Genomic DNA, 24,593 nt, shown 5'->3' with positions numbered 1-24,593 from the left:
GCTCCGTAATTTATGCTGTGTTCTTGGAAATATGTACTAAAAAGTTCGAAAAGTTCTAAGTGGGAAGAGATAGAGCTAGAAATCTGAAATTTGTAATGAGGGTCTTTGATGTTGTGAAACATTGATGAACCAACGTTTTTATGGAAATTCAAAATATACTAAATGTACTAAAATGGACTAAATTTGGATAAAGGCAAGGTAAGAAATTTGTATGAAAGCCAAGTTTAAGAAGTAGGGTTAATATAAAGAGGTGGATTTGGAAATGTGTATTACGTGTTAGTAGAACTCTTAAATGGTACAAACGTTGATAAAATCCAAATTAGTTAATGGAAAAAGAAGAAATGCTAAAATTTTAGTATAGAAAGAGGTGCATCAAGTGTACGAAAAGTACCAAATAGTACTAAATTTAATAAACAGAGCAGGAAAAGAGCTAGAATTGTGCATTTCAGTATTAAGATCACTATGAAATATATTTATTTTTTTCAAAGGGATAAATATTAAAAGCTGCATATACTTATGCCCCTTCTTAAAAATTTATTTGGCAGTAAGATTTTGTTCGCCTATTTGAATTTATCATATGTATGGTAGCTATTTTCTATGTGTATTAAATTTAGTCGTTTAATTTATAACTTAAAACTAAAAATAATGGCCTTTTATAAAATGCAATCTATTTTGAGTAAAAAATCACTGATAAATTAACTTAATATAAATCCCTATTTTCGCATACGAAGTAGCGGACATTTGCTAGTCTTCTTCTAATTCTAGCCTAATTCTAATTTCTCTAAGAACCAAAACATCAAATCTACTCAGTTCCAATTTGGAAAATTCTCTTAAAACGCATGCCATATTTGACAAAAAGAAACATATAATGACGTTGAAATCTGCAATAAAGTCATATTTAAAATAAATTAAAATGTAGATCCAATGTTCCATTAAATTGCAATTATGAACAGAGAATCTAGGTATCCACAAAATCATAAATATCAAAAGACAAATTATTTTGCTCACCACAAACTGGAACAGTTTTGGACTCGATTTTTAACAAAATCGTCTTCCAAAGTCCTTGTTAGGGGATTTTTTTTTTTTAATTTGACAGCAGCAACATCATCCTGGATGTTAAAATTATTCACTAAAAATATTGAAAAACAAGATAGCCTCGATTCAACTTTTGGAAAATATTTAAAGGTTCAACAGTCAAATATAAAGTTAATTTTTTCACAATTTATAAGTCAACTAGCTGAACCCGGTGCGCTTCGCTACCCCTTTTGATTTTATATGCATTCAAAAAATTTTTACGAATATATGTTGGTTAAAAAAAAACAAATTTAAAAATTAAAAAAAAATATTGCACTACTTTAATGCGTAAGTAAACCAAACCATTAGAAAAGCAGTAACATACACGGATTTATTTCATAGCAAATACCAAGCGTGCAGGAAACTGCAATTTTTTAAAGTTGAGTGGCATTTCTATTGCTATTAGTGAATTCGAGATAGCAACATACTTCGCCGTAATAAGCGTTTTTCAAATTAATTGTTGTGTTGTTTTTTAGTGTTAGCCTAAGGCGTTGTGGGTCAATGGTTCTTATTAAAATCACATCCCAATCTGATCCGATTTAAATATAGTTAAAAAAAAATTACTTTTACACCAAATTCCGCCACACCTTTCATATTTCATTGAAATTGGTGCGTCTAATATGTGAAATCGGCCGAGAATATATATGGGAGCTATATCCCAATTTTAACTAATTTCCAATTAATTTGTCACATTTATTATTGTAACCATATTCCGCCACACATTCTGAATTTCATTGGAATCGGTCATATATATCGTGTTTGGTGCATAACATGTATGAAATCGGCCGAAATATATATGTTAGCTATACCCAAACCTCAACTAATTTCAATATAATTTGGAATTTTTTTCTGGTGCCAGATTTCTCTCGCTTTGGGTGCATTAAAATATGTGAAATCGGCTGAGTATATAAATATGGGAGCTATAATCAAATTTGAATATAATTTGTCAAATTTATTTTTGTACCAAATTTAAGCACTCATGCCGAATTTCATTGGAATCGGAAATACGTATCGTGTTTTGTGCATCAAATATGTGAAATCGACGGAAAATATATATGGGAGCTATATCCAAATCTGAACCGATTTTAATATAATTTGACTAATTTATCTTCAAATCCAAATCCCGTTACATATTCCAAATTCCTTTGGAATTGAACATACATATCGTGTATGGTGCATAAAATACATGAATCGGTCGAAAATATATATGAGAGCTATATCCAAATCTGAACCGATTTTAATATAATTTCACAAATGTATATTTGTTTTAATTTCCGCTACACATTCCAAATTTCATTGAAATTAGAGATACATAGCGTGTTTGGTGCATCAAATACATGAAATCGGTCGAAAATATATATGGGAGCTATATCCAAATCTGAACCGATTTCAATTTAATTTGACAAATTCATTTTGGCTCCCAATTTCGTTACTTATTTTAAATTTCATTAAAATTGGAAATACATATCGTGTTTTGTCCACCAAATAAATGAAATCGGCCGAAAATGTATATGGGAGCTATATCCAAATCTGAACCGATTTCAATATAATTTGGGAAATCAATTTTTTATATAAAATCTATCACACGTTTCCAATTGCATTGAAATTGGGGATACATAGCGTGTTTGGTGCATCAAATGCTTTAATCGGCCGAAAATATATATGGGAGCTATATCCAAATCTGAACCGATTTCAATATAATTTGGGAAATCAATTTTTTAGATAAAATCTATCACACGTTTCAAATTTCATTGAAATTGGGGATACATAGCGTGTTTGGTGCATCAAATGCTTGAAATCGGCCGAAAATATATATGGTAGCTATATCCAAATCTGAACCGATTTCAATATAATTTGGCAAACTTATTTTTGTTCCAAATTCCGTTACGTATTCCAAATTTGGAGACTGTATCTTCAACCAATCAATAGATATGTGCATATAAAATCTAAATTTTTGGGAGGTACCTCCGGTTCTGATGCTATATCTCCAGTTCCAAGTGGAAATTCAAAAATGTATATAGCCTATGTTACTTTCAGGCGATGTTGCAATATATATGGAAATTTTTAGGAAAATCTATTTAGCGGTTTTCGAGTCCATAAATTACAAACAAACAAACAAACAAACAAACAAACATACAAACATTTTCCTCTTTTATAGATATAGAGAAGAAGATATTTGTTTTTAAATTTTGACAATGTTTTCTCTATTCTATCAATTCTCTTCAAGGTACATTTATAAGGTACCGATCATGGTAGAAATACCAGGTAGCAACATAGGCGAAAATTACAACAAAGCAACTTTTTTAGAAACTTGATATGTCAAAGTTTTAACCAGGGCGAATTTATTTGAAGTATAAAATTTGGGGCAAATTGTTTTGCACCAATCAGAACTCTTCATTCTGAAACATTGAATAAGTTTGTTTTGGTTTATTCATATGTATATATTAGTTGAGATTAGTATATTTTTAACATATAAACTGAAAATACTACAATAACTGGAAGTGTATACGTATTATACCATCAGTCATATCGCTAGAGAAGGTCTGTATAATTTCATATGACCAAAATGTATCTGATCGAAATAACGCCTCTTTCGACGAAATCCGTTTCAGGACATTTGGAGGCGACCCGTCCGTCTGTCTTGCTGGTGCGTACGATAGCTGTAGAATGGATCATCACCCAAACATAGTGCATCGCAATATTATTAACAAAAATAATGCGGAGATGGGCAATGTCGTCCCACTCCTTCCGGTTCCTCCCTCACGACATCCAGAATCCAGTGCGAAAATACGAAATATATGTAATGTTATCACTTATTTTGTATTCTCTTAATAAAATAAATAATTCTCCTTGTAGCATTAGATATAGGTTTTTAAGAAATGTGTAAAGATTCCAAGTTATCCTTTTGTATTAGAATTAGGGTTGATGCTTTGCCATTAAAAGTGAGTAAATAATAAATGTACATATATGCGTGGAACTTGTGAATTTAAACCTGTGTGTAACTACGGTGGATCTATCGGAATTGTGTACAATATAAAGGTCCCCACTGTATTTTAATGATCTTAGTCACATTTACCCACGGAATTGTTTCAAATTTGGTATTTAAAACTTACAGTAGATAGAAATCCACTTAGTATAAATATGTCTATATAGGTTCATGTTTTGGTATGACTCCAATGTAACGGTTCCACACACTTTATTGGTATTTGAAATCTTTAACTGCATTCTCCTACCGATCTCAGTCGTATTTGTAGTTTAAAGTGGAACATGTTTGAATCCAGATACTTTTGTATAAAAATGTTTTCTTAGGTAATGGTGGAGGGTATTCAAAGCTCGGCCCGGCCGAACTTAATGTTTTTATACCCTCAGCCATATGGCTAAAGAGGGTATATATCATTTGATACGGTCAAAACGTGCCTAGTCGAAATAACGGTTTTAGACCCTAAGTCTCTTTGAACCAAATTCGTTTCAGGACATTTGGAGTCGATCTAGCGATGTCCGTCCGTCCGTCCGTCTGTCTGGCTGGCTGGTGCGCACGATAACTCTCGAAGGGAGTATCCGATTCGGTCCTAACTTGGTACATCTTCTCTTCCTTGGGTACATTGAAAAATGTTGCTTGTCGTTCACTATTCTTTCTTTTGCAAACAGCACAGCACCTCATATTCTGTTTTTTTTTATTTGAATTATATCACAAAATTTGATTTTTATATTTTTGTGTTTATTTTTCCTCTATGATGTTTGAATTTCTGTTATGTATTTCTACGGCGAATTCGAATTACAACAACTTGTTTGACATATCAGGTTGACTACAGCTGGCCTGAAAGGGTTACCTTGTAATTCTACCATGGTACCGATTAATGTATATATTTCAAAATTACAGCAATTCGTTAAAAAATCATTTTTTTTTTTTCATAAAATTGGCTAAGGAAACTGATTCCATGCCATAATTACAGAAAGCTACCCCTAAATACAATTTTTATACCCTCCACCATAGTATGGAGGGTATATTAAGTTTGTCATTTCGTTTGTAACTCCTCGAAATATACATTTTAGACCCCACAAAGTATATAAATTCTTGATCAGCATAAAATTCTATGTTGATTTACCGATGTCCGTCTAGATGAGAGAAAAGTGTCTATGCATGTCCAGGGCCTCAATTCTTGTTCTATGAAAATGTGAAATGAAAACTTTTATAGAGGAAAGAAATGTCAAATGAAAAATATTATCAAGGAAATATATTTTTCATTTCATATATTCATAGAACAAGAATCCAGCCCCAGGTCTTCGTATATTCCCCATATATCAGTACCTCCATATATTCGGTATTTTGATGATTTTAAATACAATATTCACCGAAATTGTTTGGAATTTGATATTTGAAGTTCCTAATAGGTTCAACAGAAAATTGTCTATGTAGGTCCAGGTCTTCGTATAGCCCCGATACAACGGTACCTCTCTATATTCGGCATTTTGATGATTTTAGCTACATAATTCACGGGATTTTTTGTTCATTTTTCGTATTTCAATATTGTAATGGCTTATGACAAAAGTTGCCTATGCAGGTCCACGTATTCGTATAGACCCCAATATAACGGCTATATTCGGTATTTTTCAGATTTTAACATAATTTTTAACGGATTTTATTTTTGTGAAAATTTTAAAATTCGTTCCGACCTTACTGCCTTTTTACTTGTTTTTTTTTTTTTTTTTTTTTTTTTAATTTTCAATACCAAACATCTTTGGAGTATCACAAATATAAATTTATCTTTATTATTGTGACTCCTATCTTCATTTAATTTCATCATAAAATCTACTAAGAATTTTATGCTCTTCATCAAATATTTCGAGCTGGTGAAAACGAAATGGCAAAGTAAAAACTATCCATCATACGTTGCATACGTTCGGGCTCGCCTAATAACATAACCAACCTTTAAGTTCGCCCTTGGCGAACTTTTTATGCCTTCCATCTTGTGAAATCTTATATTAACAATTTAAAACTGTCAATAAGGAAGAGGTGTTCTAATTCGAATTGTATTGAAAGACTATTGAAATTATTTTTTTTAAATACCTAAACCTTAACAAATAGGGAAACTAACATTGTTTTATTTTACTATTTTTTTATTGTTTTATATCGTTCTATTAATTCCCAATATAATTTTCTTACAGTTCCAATGAATAAAATTCAAGTTGGACACGCTCCTTCACCTAATTTGAAGGCCGTACGCTCCAAAATTGGATCTCTTGACAATGCCAGCTACAAGCCAGGTGGCGGCAATGTTAAAATCGAAACGAAGAAAATTGAAATTAAGGCAGCACCCAAAATTGAAGCTAAGAATGATAAATACACACCAAGGGGTGGAGAAAAGAAGGTAATTAATTTTATTTCCATTATAAAATTTATTCTTCATAACATTTTCAAATACGCTTTCAAATGTGGAGAAACGAAATTTGATTTGTTATCTACGAGGTTAGGAAAACCAATGTCATAAATGCCGAAAACCATTCAAGATAACAATCAAAAGTTTGTATTCCCCCAAACCGTAATTGGAAGCCTATAATGATAATGACGATCAAAGAAAATTTATAAAGTATAAAAAAGAGGAAAAACAAAAGGTTTTGTAGCCTCACAACGTGTAGTACATTGTTGCAATATTTGAGCTTTTACTGACCCTGTATTTTGTAATTTGTGTACAGCGCGAAGATAGCACCGCCTTTTTTCTGTTGAAAGTAACTGCAAAGAAATATTGATGTCGAATTTGTGATTTTTTATGATTTTCAATTTCACGGTTGATTAGAATTTGAGACAATAAATTTTGTAGTTTCCCCTACTTTTGTATTATTGGCTATGTCACAAAGTCTTGTTAATGAAAAAAAAAAAAAAAACTATACTCTCTTTTAACAGTATTCTTATTATTAGGGAGTGACTGATCATATGGATAGTGACATACAATTAATTGTTTAAAAAAAAATTAAAAATAATTGATTTAAAATTGTATTGTCAAGAAAAGTAAAAGGAGTTATCTAAAAAAAACAGAAATTGAGAATTTATTGAGTATTTATTGAGGCACTGATTGCCACGAATATTTGCAACATTATTTTATTCAGCCTAAACTTCCATAGATTAAAGACATTTGACAGTCTTATATAAAGGATAATAACCAAAGGTCTCTTGGAATACAAAAGGGCTATCTATAGAAAAATCATTCAAAACTTAAACAGAAACTTTTTATTAAATTGCTATATTTAAGACCTACATGTTATCCTTCTCTTCAATTAATTTATCCTTTTACCAGTAAAACATTAATAACATTTGTAAAAAATTATTTTAATAAACTAAGAATTATTATTTCTGTTTAATTTTGTAACTATTTTTATAATATTTTGTATTAATATCGACACATCGACAAATCTACACACCCCTCCGTACATAGATAATTTCGACAAAATTACAATGGAACGCAAAATCGAAAATTGGTTCCCTAGAAAATGCCCACCACAAGCCGGGCGGTGGTGATAAGAAAATCGAAACAATTAAACCTGATTTCAAGGACAAGGCCAAACCCAAAGTTGGTTCCAAGGATAATGTGAAGCATGTTGCCGGTGGTGGTGACATTAAGGTGAGTCCTGGCGTTACAAGCTACATGTTTAGAAATTAAAGCCTCAGAAAACTATAATGAGCATTTAAGTTAAAATTAGTAAATACAATTAAAAATATTAAAATTAATATTTGTTATTAAGCATGTTTTAAAAAAATCATCAGCATCTTAAACAAAATTAAATGAAATGAAAAATAAAAAAAAAATATTTTGAATATTATACACGCATGTGTCATGAGCATGTTGTTAGAAAGAATGCATGTTATTTAAGTTTATGACTTTTAAACAAAATATTTATTATTTTAGATATTATATTTCAAACTAATTATGTGCATCATATCAATCATAAAACAAATCATTAAAATCATATATCCATGCATAAACTAAAAATCTAATAATATAAAAATTATTATTATAAGCCCAATTCAAAATAGGGAGAATATTAAAATGTATAAATTATTCCAATGCCATTTTCTGTAGTAAATTACTGAATTTACTTTTAATTAGATTGTAGTTCGGTGTTTTTCACTTCTTCTGGCACCAAACTATTTTGTGTGAATCGTTTTTCAAATGTTCAAGATTAATATTTACTTAGACCTTAATCTGCTTGATTGATCTCAATGGGACAGGATGATTGGGCCATGAACGACGAGTCAACATTTCTTTACTGTCAAGGTGCGGTAGGCTAAAGATCTAAAAATGTTCGAAAAAAGTGATTCAATAGTTGTCGTTCATGCTGTGAGAGAGCTTAAGTCTATTCACACTAAATTCTCTCAAAACACAAAACATCAAATATTTTACAATTTACATTATCCAAATATGTCATGAAATATAAAAATATACAACTTAAAGAGAAGAAAAATAATAAATATAATAAATTGTTTTCGAAGTCGATTGACTTTACTAGCCCTGAGTGACTTTATTGTCCCAATGATCAACCATGGTGGCCTCTGGCGGGTGTCTATTCTTTTGGTACCTTAGATATAGCTCCCATATATATCTGCGTCCGATTTCAATTTTATTTTGGCCCATATGTTGTCCTAATAGGATGTATTTAGGCACATCTGACCGAATTCAGCATAGCAGCAAGTACTTAAAATTTGGAGAAAATCTAGTCAGATGAAAAAACTGCAACCAAATTCAGACTGCTGTCATTTCTTGTTACTCATCCGACAGCTGTTAAAATTATTCCAGTGACAGCTCATTATATTGTTCACAAGCGTACAAAAGCATTTTGGTGAGAATATTCCAGAAAAAAGTTAATCGTGATGGAATTCAAGCGTGATAGTGTGATTTCTTTATATTGGCTGGAGAACCGCAAGTGGCTATCGTTAGAGCACCCCAGCATTTAAATGGGAATACATCTTTGTGTCTCATACCATCGCTCGTTATCGCGATATTGGTAGCGTACATATCGCAATATTCTATTTGGCAAATATTGAAAAATGAGCCCAGGGTAAAGCTATTGAAATTCGAAAAAGTGCAAAAACTTACACCGCAACAGAAACAAAATAGAGCTAAAGAGTTGCTCTGCTTGGCCGAAAGTGGTGGACTTCCCGAATTTGGTTTTCTCCGATGAGAATACATTCGTTGTACAGCAGTTTGTAAACAAACAAAATTATCGTGTTTATTTGCCAAAGAGGTCAGCTGAAAATGTGCACCTTCGGTTGGCCACCAGAACTCAAGCGCCTGCCATGGTGATGGAGTGGGCCGCCATAACAACCGATGGTCGCTCTCCGCTCGTATTAATTGACCGTGGCATCAGAATAAATGCCGAATATTATCGCAAAAATATTCTAGATGGTGTATTAAAGCCGTAGACATGCAAACATTTTAGCCGCAGACCTTGGACATTCCAGCAGGACTCAGCACTATCGCACTCAGCTCGCCCACCCAAGAATGGTTACAGAATAAGGTTTCTCTCTTCCACCTCTTTCCGCCGCACAATGACCACCAAAATCTCCTGATACCAATTCGTTGGACTATTGTGTCTGGAGTATTTTGGAAAGCAAGGTTGGCACTAAAAAAACCAAAGTGTCGATCACCTCAAGCAAGCGCTTCGCCGGGAATGGGCCAAAATACCGCAGAGCAACATTTGGACAGCGTGTGACGGTTTCATTAACCGTTTGAAGGCCATAATTCGTGCCAAAGGTGACCAATTCGAACAGATCTAAACTTATTCTAAAATTTGATGCTATTTCCGACATATTTTGGTTTCATTCAGTAACATTTGAGAAAAAAAAATGTGAAAAATATGGCGTTTGACTTTGTTGCAGTTTTTTTTTTATTTCACCCTGTATAAGTTGCCTCTTATTATAACTACTCTAAAGCTATAATACTCATTCAAAAGAAGGTTTGTAATTGGTATAGTAGTGGTGTAGGGTATAATAAAGTCGGCCCCGCCCGATTTTCGCCCTTTCTTTCTTGATTTTTTTTATACAAAACAAGTTAATATTGGTCAGCTGATATATTTTACTGGACAAATTTCCCCAATACGAATTTGCAAACTCTCAGTAAAACAGACCCCAAAAATTGCTGGCGCTAGTAACAATTTGTGTAAATTGTATCAACATTTTTGGTAAACGGACGCATCTAATATTAAATGTATTAACTTTTCTCATTGTCTGCAGTGACATGTTAGAAAAAATTGCAACCAAATATTTACAACTGCATTGTATTTTTGAGAACAACTTGGTTCAACGAAAATTGTGTTTTCGGAAAAAGTGGTTATTTTGGCATCATAATTGTCACGTGGTCTCATCGAGATTTTTGGGAAGGTTCCTATTGCTATGATATCTTCCCAACAATCCCTGTACCATACTCTTCATTATCCACAAGGAATCAGAAGAATTCAATATGGGCTACAGACAAGATCTGTTTGATTGATTCCAATCCTAAGGATTAAAATGTATTTTGTGGTTATAATTATGGGTCTATGTGGTTATAAAATGTAGGTCTACTTCTTGGTGTAGTGCTCATATAAATGTTCCTTCTAATTTTAAAGGCTTTTTAATTGTTTCAGTTTATATTTCCTACTAAATGAATTTCTAACCAAATCAAATGCAACTTGACACTTTGTGTTCTTAGTAGCAGAGCCCATATTTGCTAATTCTCACTAGGGAGCGAAACATGCTCGCGAGCTGCATTGCTCGAAAAGTGGGAGTTTTCTACGGTGTCTACTCTTCACTAGTTTGTTTTATGTGGGAGTTACTCCTATTTGAAAAATTAGAGCGTAAGTAGAATAAGATTGAAAATGAGAGGAAAAAATTGTTTTCTGATTTTTGTGTGTGTATGTTTGTAATAGCAAACAGATTTTGATGTTGCAGAATACTGAACAAGAGGGGGAGAGGGGAAGAAAATACACATCCATAGACATACAACAACGGTATAACGAAAACTAAAAGAGTACAAAAACTCAAGAGTAGAATCTGCTCGATTTTGAACGAATTTTGCTGCCACTCAAAAACGAGGAAAATATGCTTGATTTTTTCTGCTTTCAAGAGCGCACTCGCTCGAATTCGAGTGGGTTTCACTTTTATACAAATTCGAGCGAGTTTTTAGGGAGGCCTGGTATTTTAAGCAAGTTATCACGCTCATGATATTATTTTTAGCAATCTAGACAAAGGTTTGCTAATCTTTTGGCCTGGCTAGTTGCAACAGCTTTGTTACGTTATGTTTGTCTTTAGAAATGGCATTCAAATAATGAATTATTATAAAATAAGTTAAACTATTAATCATAAGCCTACATACATACATATGTAATCATTTAATATCATTTATCCATACATTATTCTTCAAAAAAATATTTAAAACAAGTTAAAAAGCAGTAAGTTCGGCCGGGCCGAACTTTTAATACCCTCCACCATTTACAACGAATTTGGAAATTTTCAAAAAATAAAATCCTTAAAAATTCTGTTAAAATTTTGAAAATACCGAATATAGCCGTTATGTTGGGGTCTATACGACGTGGACATACATATGCATTGTTTGTCATAAGCCATTACCATATTCAAATTCGAAACTGGACCCGCACCGACAATTTTCTGTCACAGACTGTAGTTCCCACAACGAACTTCAAATATCAAATTTTAAACAATTCCGGTTAATAATGTCGCTAAAATCATCAAAATACCGAACATAGCGAGGTGCCGTTATATGGGGGCTATACGAAGACGTGGACCTGCACAGACAATTTTCAGTCTTAGGGTGTAGAATCCATTTGGAACTTAAAATACCAAATTTGAAACAATTCCAGTGAATAATGTCGCTAAAATCATCAAAATACCGAATATAGGGAGGTACTGTTATATTGGGGCTATACGAGGACGTGGACCTGCAAAGACAATTTTCTGTCTTAGGGTTTAGTATCCATTTGGAACTTCAAATACCAGATTTGAAACAATTCCCGTGAATAATGTCGCTAAAATCATCGAAATACCGAATATCGGGAGGTACCGTTATATGGGGGCTATACGAAGACATAGACTTGCACAGACAATTTTCTATCTTAGGGTGTAGTATCCATTTGGAACTTCAAATACCAAATTTGAAACAATTCCGGTGAATAACGTCGCTAAAATCATCAAAATACCGAATATAGGGAGGTACCGTTATATTGGGGCTATACGAAGACGTGGACCTACAAAGACAATTTTCTGTCTTAGGGTGTAGTATCCATTTGGAACTTTAAATACCAAATTTGAATCAATTCCGGTGAATAACGTCGCTAAAATCAACAAAATACCGAAAATCCGGAGGTACCGTTATATGGGAGCTATATGAAAACGTGAACCTACATGGCCCATTTACGAACTTAACCTGCCTACTGGAAAAATAAACATGTGTGCAAAATTTTAGCCATCTATCTCAATTTATTCGAAAGATAGCGTGATTACAACAGACAGACGGACAGACAGACAGACAGACAGACAGACAGACAGACAGACGGACAGACAGACAGACAGACGGACATCGCTAAATCGACTTAGAATTTTACGCTGATCAAGAATATATATACTTTGTTGGGTCTGACATGAGTATTTCGAGGAGTTACAAACGGAATGACAAAGTTAATATACCCTCCATAATATGGTGGAGGGTATAAAAATATATAAAATTATATCGATGTACTTTATAAACTGTGTATTTTAGTTGAAACTTTTCTTTGCCTCTGAATGATTTTTATGTTTAATTTACTCTTCTCGTTTCTTTCTAACCTAACCAAAACAAAAACCAACAACAACCACAATAAATGTTAAACAATTACTATTTTGATGATTGTTTTTAACAAATAAAAACATTACTCACACTACCATTAAAAATAAAAAACAAAATAACAAATTCAGGAATCCAATGATCAACCTAAGGATGTAAGTAGTTTAGTAAACACTCACACATTAACACATTTTTTTGGAACTCAAAATTGCGAAATATTTTGATTTTTTATTAGAGAATTTTTTAGAAGTCATTATTTTTATTATTTTTCTAAAAAAAAAAACAAATTGCAACTTTTGTACTTGAATCAAGTCCACATAAACATCAAAAAACCCTGAGTTGCTTCCCCCCCCGAATAAATTTCAGAAAAAATACTCATTTAACACCTAAGGCACAAAAGCTGTAAATCTTGTTGAAAAGCGTTTTTTATAGATTTTTTTATATTTAACACTAAATTTCAAATTAAGTTTTTATTTAATATCGTTTTTTATCTTTCTTACTTGTATATATTTAGTCAACTATACAAAAAGCAAAATTGGTTTCATAAAATAAAAACTCTTAATGACTTTTTGATTTGAACAAAAAATATGAAAAAATTAATTGCCACCTAAAAAATAATTTGTAATATTTTCTCTAAATATTTTCTTCTTCCTCCCCGTCGCCCCCATTCTCTGCCATGGAAATACTTTCAAACCCTATTGTCCCGTTTAGATACAAACACAAAAAATCGAAATAAAGGCACAAAGCAAAATCGGTTCTTTGGACAATGTCAAGCACAAGCCAGGTGGTGGCGATAAGAAAATTTTCGATGACAAGGATTATTTGAAAAATATTGAACACGGCGTACCCTTGACCACACCACCGTCTCAGGTAACATAAATGTTGAAATGCTTAAAGCTTCTGTGACCATTTCGCCCTTGTCCATACTGTAATTTCAAGCTTTTTTTGGTTTGTTTTCACCCCCTAATGCATTTTTCAAACGCCGCCGTAATTTATTTTCTTGGTTTCGTTTTTGTTTCCATCAATCCAATCCCATTTTGGAGTTTCGTTTTTTATTTCAATTTATTTTGTTGAATTTTTCTCAGTTTGTTTCAGTTTTTCATGTATGAACTTGTTTTTAATTTTTTCCGCAGTTTTGATTTGTTTACATTTTCCTCCTTCTCCTCCTGTATTGCCATTGTTATCCTTTCCTAAAATAAATTAAGTTAGAAATTCATTTCAATAAGAAATATTTAATATTGTAACTCAGCAAATTTATATTCAAATATTCTGAATTTTTACTAGCGTCGGACGATTGTTTCTGCTTAAATCAGGTTAACAAAATGATCACAATATTTGTTTTTTATTGTGTAACCCCATAAAATAGGCGTGTACCATAGTTTTCCCGATAGAAAATACTCAGTAATTGTGTCGAGAAAAATGTCTCTCTCACGTACAAATGATAGAATCTGAAAGTTAATCTAGTTCGAATATTTAATTATGTTATTTTTATTTGTTAAGGATTTATCTACCTGATGGTAGAGGGTACATAAGGTACAGCCAGGTCGAACCTTTACTTTTTTATTTCAAACCTATGGCTACATCGTTTATTGATACAGCCAAAAGGTGCATCTTCGAAATAGAAACTAGGTCTCTTTGGACCAAATCCGTTTAAGGACATTTGGAGTCGATCTAAGTTGTCCTTATTGAAGGCAATACCCAATTTGGTCCAAACTTAGTACATCGTAATATTATTGTCAAACTTAGATCGAGTTCGGAGATGGGCAACATCGATCCACTTTTTCTGGGACCGCCACAAAAGAAGCTCGTAATGTTCAAAGAAAATAATTTAACTTTTAGAAAGGATCATTCGGTTTTGTGCAAACTTTGGAAATCCTAGAGCAAGGACAGGTGTAAAAATGGACAATATCGACCGACTCCATCAAGTATATTAAATCGTATAAAGTTTGTTAAGATCGGCCCACTACTTCTCGTGCTACTCTCACAACGGGTCAAAGTTTTGAATAGCTACGAAGCTCGTAAAACGCGAAACCGATTTCATTCAAACTATGCGCATCTCAAAATATATAGCAACTCAAGATCTGTTGCGAAGAGGGTAGATGTCGGTCTCCTCCTTCTGGTACCTTCTTTACAAAGGGTCACATTTTTGGATAATCAAAGTGATCATAAAAAGTGAATTGAGAATCCTATTCTCTTAAAATTGCATGCATCCCTATATTTTATTAACACAAGATCTGGAGTGGGGATGGGATATATCGCTCCACTCCTTCTGGTACCTCCAACACGACTGGATAACATTTTGAATAGCCTTGAAGCTCATAAAACGCAAAATGAGCATCCAATTCTTTTCGAACTCCTCTCACTTCAATTTCTCTATCAACACAAGATCTGTTGTGAAAATCGTAGATATCGGCCCATTCCTTCTGGGTCAAAATTTTAAAAACCAAAACGATCATAAAATGTGAATTGAGCATCCAATTCTCTTCGAATTTCACACATTTCAATATTTCTATTAAAACAATATCTGGTGTGGAGATGGAAATTTAGTACCTTTTAGTACTTTTCGCACAACTATAGGACGCATTTCCAAACCAATACTGAATCGCAAACACAGATACCATCACTAATCTAAATATCAGGAATTCAGAATGTTATCTCTGTCCCTTCACCCAATACAAAATGTAGTGGCATTTAGCACTTTTCGTCCAAATATGGGACGCATTTCCAAGCCACCACCAAGTCTCAAACACAGATACCATCAGTAATCTTTATATAAAAAATTCAGAATTTGACCTCTGTCCCTTCGCCCAATACCAAATAAAGTACCATTCAGTATTATTCGTACAATTATAGTACACAATTCCGAAATAACCTCCATATGACCAGGCTACACATGAAGGGTGATCCTAAAAACAAATTTCAGATTTTTAACACTATCTGTTCACCGAATACCAAATTGTACGAAATATAGTATTATTTAGTACTTTTCGTTCACTTGTAGTACACATTTCCAAAAACACCTCCATATAAAAACCTTGATTCCAAATTTCAAGTTTATTGCTTTATCCGCTGGCTTAATACCAAATGGTACCACTTTAAAAGTTTAGTACTATTTTAGGAATTTTCGTAACCTTAAAGTTCGAGTTTGATATATCTATCATGCAGAAAAATGTTCCATAATGATTTGCATCATGTAACGTTGTCGTATTTGTTGGACCAATATTGCCGATTTTGAAGCCTAAACTTATTGAATAGTTCCTACAAATTGAAAGAAATTTTTATATTTTTTATTTGGCCTTTTTATACCTTCAGCCATATGGTTAGAGAGGGTATATATCATCTGATACGGTCAAAATGTGCCTAGTCGAAATAACGGTTTTAGACCCTAGGTATCTTTGGACCAAATCCGTTTTAGGACATTTGGAGTCGATTTAGCGATGTCCGATTTGGCCCAACCTTCGTACATCATAATATTTTTGTCAAACTTAGATCGAGTTAGGAGATGGGCAATGTCGGTCTACATCTTCTGGTACCTCCCCCACAAAAAGTCGAAATTTTCAAAAAATATTTTTGCACAGAAAGAGAAACGATAATCCGATTTTGCTCCAACTTTGCAAATCCTAATACTTGCGCCAGTGCTAGGTCACGTAAGAAAATGGACAATATCGGTCCCCTCCATCAAGTACGTCCCCCACAAAATGTCAAAATTTTGAATAATTACAACTCACATAAAATGTGATTTAAGAGTCCTATTGTCTTAAAATTTCACACATCCCTATTATTTTATTAATCCAAGGTTTGGTGTTAAGATGGAATATATCGGTCAACTCCTTCTGGTTTCTCCCCCACAAAAGGTCGAAATTTTGAATATCCATTAAGCTCATAAAACGCGAAATTATCATCCGATTCCCTCTAGACTTTGCGCATCTGAATATTTCTATCATCACAGGGTCTCTTATAAAAACGGTAGAGATCGGACCATTCCTTCTGGTACCTTCCAAATAAGCATCAGGTTCTCTTTATATTTCACACATCTCATTATTTCCACTAACAAAAGATCTGTTGTGAAGATGGGATATATCGGTCCACTCCTTCTGGTCCTCCACCACAAAGGCTCAACAATTTTGAATATTCGATTCCATTCAAGACTTGGTTCATCTCAATATTTCCATCAACACAAGATCTGTTATACAGATGGTAGTATCGGACCATTTCTTTGGTTAGCTGCCCACATAGGGTTCAAGATTTTGAAAAGCAAAACGCTCAAAGAAAGCGAAATAAGCATTCAAATTTCAAATATACAAACATATTTTGCTAATACAAGATCTGTTGTGAAGATGGTAGCACTACCACAAAGGGTCACAATTTTCAATACTTTTATCTGTCATAACTTGCGAAACAAGTCAGCGAATCTTAACAACTTGCTATATCCAAATATATCTCTCTTTACCAGAAACTTGAGATGAATATGGAATTATGATTTTCCATAAATTTGATATAAATGTTCGATTTTCTTGTAGTATTGCCCATATTATTTATATGTATTAGATGAAGCATGAAAATGGAATACCGATTATATCTTGTACGTCACGCACATGTTAACATTTTCTAACAATTATCATATATGTCAAGGAAGGAAGTTACCAATATAGTCCAAACCTGACACGTTGCAATATTAATATATTTATTCAGGTCCGATACGAAATGGCCAACATTAGCCCTTCTCCATAAGGGTTTAAACATTTGAATAATCATAACAGAAGTCACAATATTTTTAAATAATCGTACATTGGCTGAGTACGGCAAAACCAACCGATACTTTTTAACTTGTTTCATGGTAAATTAGCAAAGTTGATCTGAGTTTAATAATAAACTAATAATAAACCTAATTGAATCGATTAATGATTTACCAGAATTCGTGGTTTAGGCTTTTCCTCCTAAGCAGAAACAAGAAAATCGAATGGCTCCTCACTTAAAAGCAACGCATGAAAATAATATTCAAATTAAAATTCAAAGTAAAAATGTTTCTAATTTTTTATATTAAACCTCATATACAATATTAAATATTTCTTATGTATTCGCATTTACCTTTGTGTTTGTCTATTTTATTTGATTTATTTTTATTGTAATTAAATTTTATTAATTCAAAATCAAAATTGTAATTGTGAAAAGCACTGCACTTAGAACATAAATGATATTAAATGTTCTGTGGCACCACAACCATTTAAATGTAAAACCTCAACCAAACAAAAAATAAAAACAAAAATCAACAACAACAAACAAACCAATAACAACAGTAAAATGCTTTGGTAGTCGTTGAAATTCAAACAAAAATTAAAATGTACAAATCACAAGCAAATAAATTGAATTGAACTCTATTTCATAGTTTTTGCATTTAATTTTAACCAATTTGGTTTAGATACTAACATTTTTTTAAATTTTTTTCATTTGAATAAATAAAATCACAAAAAAATCAATCATCTTCAAACACATTTTACACATGACACACATTCAACACCTTACTCATAAAACAAACAAAAATATGTGTTACTTAATTTTTTAGGAGATATATAATAAGATGATTTCGATATTGTTAACATAACAATTGTTATATTGGACTAGGCATAGATTAAAATTTTCAAACAAACAGCAGTTTAAACTAACATTAAAAAGAAACACTTGTTAAAAATAGAAAAGAAAGACAAATTTTGTTGTAAATCATATAACTAAATATATTATTGAGTTGGTAAAGTCCTAGCAGTCATGCATCGCAACAAACAAATAAATTAGCAAGTAACGGATCCAGTAAGTAATTTTTATTATAAGCAACTACTTAGGAACCTTTTTATACATTCCACCAAAATTGAAAAAAAATGCATTCCATCTGCCCGTCCTACTTTTTATACCCTCCACTATAGTATGGAGGGTATATTATTGTCATTCCGTTTTTAATACATCGAAATATACATTTTAGACCCCACACGGTATATATATATATATATATATATATATATATTCTTGATCATTAAAAAATTCTATATCGATTTAACGATGTCGGTCCGTCTGTCCATCCGTGGAAATCACTCTAGCTTGGTATTTGAAGTTCGAAAGGGATATAGCAGCCCAAGACAGAAAATTGTCTGTGCAGGTCCACGTCTTCGTATAGCCCCGATATTACGGTACCTCCCGATATTCGGCATTTTGATGATTTTAGCGACATTATTCACCGGAATTATTTCAAATTTATATCAAATTATATAATTCCGGTGAATAATGTCGCTAATGGTTCGTAATGGATACTGCAGCCTATGACAGGAGATTGTTTGTACTGGTCCACGTCTTCGTATAGCCCCACAAAATAGTACCTACCTATATTGATGATATTATATTGATGATATTATACATTATTCACCGATTTTTTCAAGTTTCGCATTTGAATATTGTAATTGCTTATGGCAAAAGTTGCCTATGCAGGTTCTCGAAGTCGTTTAGACCCTAATATGATGGATACATTTGATATTTTTAAGATTTTTTTTTTTGAAAATTTCTAAATTCGTTCCAAATGGTGGAGGGTATTCAAAATTCGTCCCGGTCTAACTTACAGCTTTTATACTTATTTGATATTGAAATGGAATACACCGGTTCACATCTAAGTATAGCCTCAAGCCTCCATGAGGATACCTCCGGACCCTTCTCCCTCTGACCCAATGGCATTTCGGAAACTCACTGGTAAAATTATTCAATGTAGTGAAGTTACCTCCTGTCTGAACTTGTATTGTGATAAGAATATTTGTATCTACTGGTTTGATATTATAAACTATATATGTTAATGCTTAAAAGGGTAAATGCTTAAAAGGTGAAACATTCACATATATCCACCGACGCCAGGTATATGTTTCGATTTCTTTGACTGGCGCCCAACGTTTGTTATCACCGTTCTATTTTGACCATTTTCACTTCCTCTCTTTTCAATTTCACTCTTTTTTTAACGGGAGTGGATAGTTAATCTCTTGTAAAACTAGTACGAGCACTCTCAATTGCATGTAAAATCAAGCAAATCGGAGCTCAATAATCCGATATGGGTTCAATGAACATGCAGTTGAAAATATCTCTAAGAAACAAAAAATATTCTAAATCGAGAGTACTCCTTTTATAAAGGATGTTCTGAAGAGTGAATTTATATTGACAACGTTCGACGATGATGAAGTTAATCGGACTCCAACCCGTGTATACAAATTACCCAATTGCTATTCGAAATACTAACAAAAATTATTTACTACTAACTAAAGTATATATTATATGATTTACAGCAAGATATATATTGAAATAATCTGAAATTGGCATATACTTACTTACCATTGTAAACAATTTATTTTGTCTGCGTTTTATGACTTTTATTTGTTTTTTTTTTATATTCTATTTTATTTTTTACTCCATATATTGTTTTAATTATGTTTCCTTTAGTTTTTCAAATCCCTTTTAAAAGAAAATCCAAAAAAAATGAATTTCTACTCCCACAATTCGAAGTAAATCAAAATTTCTCAAAATAATTCCAAATGGATTCTAATTCTAATATTATTGTCTCCTCTTTCTCTCTATCTCTATCTAAGAATAAATAATTAGATGTGAAAAAAAAAATAATCTAACTTTTACTGTGAAAACATACCAATGTTATTCTTAATTTTCTTTCTTTTTTCTTCCCATTCTTTTTTTTTCCAAAAAAACACACAAAAATGAACAAACAAAAACACATAACAATGAAATAGAGCTCACAAGGGCGCTTAATAGCGACAATACATCTTGAATTCGGTCTATGTACCAAAGATTGTGTGTGTACCGAAGTATTTCGTTCGCTTTTTAAATAGATGCCGTAGCAACTCCAAAAGAAATGAAATTCTAAAAATTCAAAACCAAAAAATATAAAGCTCAAAGCCACACCCACCCAATTAAACCTACTACTACACACAATACAAAGACACTTTTTTTTATAATTTTTATGTTATCAAATTAAAAAAAAACAAATACAACAAAATCCTGCTAGAACAAAGTGGCCAAATTTAAACCCCAATAAAATGAAGCCTAACACACTTTACAAAGCGTAACACCCCCCCTTAAACATTTCGAAAAGTACCTAGTTTTAAACTAAACGGATAATAACAAAATAACATTTACTTAATTAAAAACGAAACTAAATTATTATATTTATTATATCTAAATATCCTATTTACTGAAAAAAATATAAAAGCAAACCTCATAAATCGTATTCTTGTTTTAACAACAAAATAATTGTTATTCAATTTGTTGTACTATAAAACAAATGTCACAAGAAAGTATATATGAAAATAAAAAAAGGTTTTTATTATATAAATGCTAAAGCCAAATTTTAAAATCGAATTTTTATCTCTTATCTTATTTTATTTTATAATTAACACAAAAAGCTTTAATATTTGCTCAACTTGAATAGTTTTAACCTAATTTTCCTTTGTCTATCGTTTACTTTTTACCTTCTCAATGTTTTGTTTTTTGTTGTAAATACACTTCATTATAATTTTAGTAAAAAGAAATAGTAAATGAAAGATTTTGATGGAAAGTAACTAAAAAAGAAAAAAAATGGATTTTTTTTTAGAATATTTAAATGTTAAATTAAAGGAAACATTACCACAACATTAGAAATATTGAAATTCAAATCCAAATATCACTACATTTAGGCAGATTTTTTTAGAAAAGTTTTATATGTATAATAGACAAAAAGTATGCAACCATTACTGTCTTGAAGTTTTTACCTTCTACTATTTTAAAAATATATAAAAAATTTCGAAAAATGTATTCCATTATTTGTTTTTTTTTTTTTTTTAAAGAATGTTAAGAAGTATAATGCAACAAAAAAATGCAACAAAATGCTTGCTTGAGCTGATTGTAACTTTGGTATTTTTTAGTACCAACCTTGCTTTCCAAAATACTCCAGACACAATAGTCCAACGGATTGGTATTCGGAGATTTTGGTGGCCATTGTGCGCTGGAAATGAAGCGAGGAACCTGATTTTGTAACCATTCTAGATGCCACGGTCCATTATAACGGCTGTTATGGCGGCTCAGCTCACGAGCCATATTTCGGCCACTGCGACGCGGGTTTCGATCAAGTCGCTTCTTTACTTTACCGCCCACTTCCTTGACGTCGGGCACGCTTCCAGTATCACGGTAACGAGCGATGGTACGAGACACAAAAGATTTATTCACATTTGTGCTCTAACGATAGCCACTTGTGGTTTCCAGCCAAATATAAAGAAATCACACTATCACGCTTGAATTTCATCACGAATAACTTTATTTCTAGAAAATTCTCACCAAAATGTTTTTGCACGCTTGTAAACAATACTGGAATAATTTTAACAGAAATGACAGCAGTCTGAAGTTGGTTGCATTTTTTTTTTCATCTCTACTATATGTCGCCAAAGAAAAGAAATCTCCATTTTCATTAAGAGCCCTATACTAAATCTTTTGAAATTTATTTCGGATGCCTTTGTGAGCTTTTATTGTACAGGTACATAGAAGGCTTTTTCTTTTGGCTTAAGTCATAGATGGGCCTCTTCGTAAAAAAAGAATCAATTTAGAATCAATTTCGACTCATAATTTATACTTGTTCACCCGACGCTTCATTGTTCTTTTACGAAGAACCCAACGATGACTTAAGCCATTCAAAACATGTTCTTATGTCCTCTAAGACTATGAAAAAGGCGCTATTTTTGGCAGCGGTATTTTGATGACTTTAGCGACATTATTCACCGGAATTGTTTCAAATTTTGCATTGAAGTCCATAATAGGGTACTACAGTATATGATAATGGTCCCCATATAACGAAACTTCCCGATATTCGGTATTTTGATGATTTTAGCGACATTATTCACCGGAATTGTTCGTTCACATTCGTGTTTGAAGTTCGGAATCCTTACTACAACGTCTTGTGTAGCTCCCGCATAAGGATTTTCATATAAGACGAATTTTTCGTCATTTCTTTTTACATTTTTCAAGTTATTTCCAAATAGTGGAAGATGTTAAAAGTTCGGCGCGGTCAAATTTTGCTGATTTTTTTACTTGTTTATAACTTCAGCCATATGGTTATATATCATTTGATACTACCAAAACGTGCCTCATCCAAAAAACCGTTCTCTTTGGACCAAATACGCTTCAGGCCTTTTGGTTCGGCCTAGGGTGTCCGTCCATCTGTCTGTCCGACGCACTCTCAAATGGAGTATTCGATTTGGACCAAACTTGGTACATCGTAATATTATTATCAAACTATGGTCGAGTTCGGAGTTGGGCAGTAACGTTCTACTCCTTCTGCTACCTCCCCCATATCATTTATTCGCATAAAATAGGTTTCATATTTCAAGAGTTTACAAAAATTACTACATATCTCGTAAAATGCTCGCACTTAAACTATTTATATCAGACCTAATGTATAATATTGGCCACTCCTTCGGAGCATCCCCCATTTGAGCATCACGGCTTGAATAATCATAACGCAAAACTTAGGGTGTACATATGTCAGAAAACCGACTGATGATGGTACAAATTAAGTAAAAGGCTTCTTTGGTGACTCGATTGAGGTTAAATTTTTCTTCAAAAATAATACTTGTACTGTTATTGACAGTATTGCCGAAGTCACTATGTACCTAAAATATTAGGATTGCATAAAAACTTTAATCGAACATTTCCATAAGTGTTGAACATTGAATAACTTGTCCCCTTTATTTCGGTAACTTTGCAAAGCAAAATTTAACTTTTAACTTTTATAATCTATTGGGAAAAAATTATTTTGACGTTCAGTGTTATATAAGCGGAACATATTTCATATGTCGTACTTATTTTTATTTATTTTATATTTTTTTTCTACTTTTTTTAATTCAAGCAAATCAAATATGAAAAATCGTAGATATTCATCAAAATCTTTCCACTAGAAGCACAAATGTTTTTGTCCCCAGCCTCCCAACTTGTTTTCTATGCATTTCTTTATATATTTATTTATATTTTTTTTTCGTTTTCCTTATAATACTTTTTATATGCATTTCTTTTTCTAGGAATATTTATATAAATTTTATTAGGATTTAAGAAAAAAAAAGAGAAAACTTTTAAGTGCATTATATGAACAAAAAAAAACTATTTATTGAAATATACGTCCTTAAGAGAGAAAACTATTTTCTTTTCTTGTAAAACAAAACCAAATTAAGAGAAACATACATAAAACGTTGTTAAATGTAAGTTATTGCTGCAAAGAGAAGAAAAAAACGTACTCGTACTCAGCTCATTTTATTTTCGTTTCTTTTTAATTTCAAGGCCAATTTCAAAAGGTCGAACGAGTAGAGTACCTTTGTTGCGTTCGACTTTTTGGTTTGGCCTAAGTTTAATTTATTTTTAAGACATTTCATTTCATTCTAACTTCATTCAACTAAATGTGCTGTGAAAATCAATTTTTACTAAAACCAACAACAACAAAATGATAACATCCTACGTTACGGATAATAATCATTATTATATGTTATTGCTAAAAATATATATCTATATATGTATATATGTGGAGAAAAACTTGTTAATTGTTGCTGCATTTTTTCTAACATGTGTCTGTGTGCTGTGCTAAAAAAAACTAAAAAAATAAAACGTCATTCATTCTCTTGTCCAAAGCTTGATTATGCCAGTGGTATTGTAAAAGAC

The 24,593-nt window shown here is 32.2% G+C and overlaps 1 protein-coding gene across 11 annotated transcripts in view; it reads left to right on the top strand.

Annotated features, from left to right (window-relative positions):
• Nucleotides 1-24,593, top strand: part of LOC101897808 (microtubule-associated protein tau) — a 143,482-nt gene that overhangs the window by 110,265 nt on the left and 8,624 nt on the right. For 6 of the 11 annotated variants that reach the window (XM_059126986.1, XM_059126988.1, XM_059126987.1 and 3 more), the window contains 5 exons: nt 6,241-6,443; nt 7,506-7,691; nt 13,016-13,039; nt 13,596-13,754; nt 20,651-20,713. In XM_059126986.1, the coding sequence (XP_058982969.1) occupies nt 6,241-6,443; nt 7,506-7,691; nt 13,016-13,039; nt 13,596-13,754; nt 20,651-20,713 (635 nt within the window). The remainder of the gene's footprint in view (nt 1-6,240; nt 6,444-7,505; nt 7,692-13,015; nt 13,040-13,595; nt 13,755-20,650; nt 20,714-24,593) is intronic. The other 5 variants (XM_059126982.1, XM_059126983.1, XM_059126981.1 and 2 more) reach the window with 4 other exon arrangements.

The sequence above is a fragment of the Musca domestica genome, unplaced genomic scaffold, assembly GCF_030504385.1.
Source record: "Musca domestica strain aabys unplaced genomic scaffold, Musca_domestica.polishedcontigs.V.1.1 42, whole genome shotgun sequence".
Classification (NCBI taxonomy): Eukaryota; Metazoa; Arthropoda; class Insecta; order Diptera; family Muscidae; genus Musca; species Musca domestica.
This window is presented reverse-complemented; position numbering and strand designations above follow the sequence as displayed.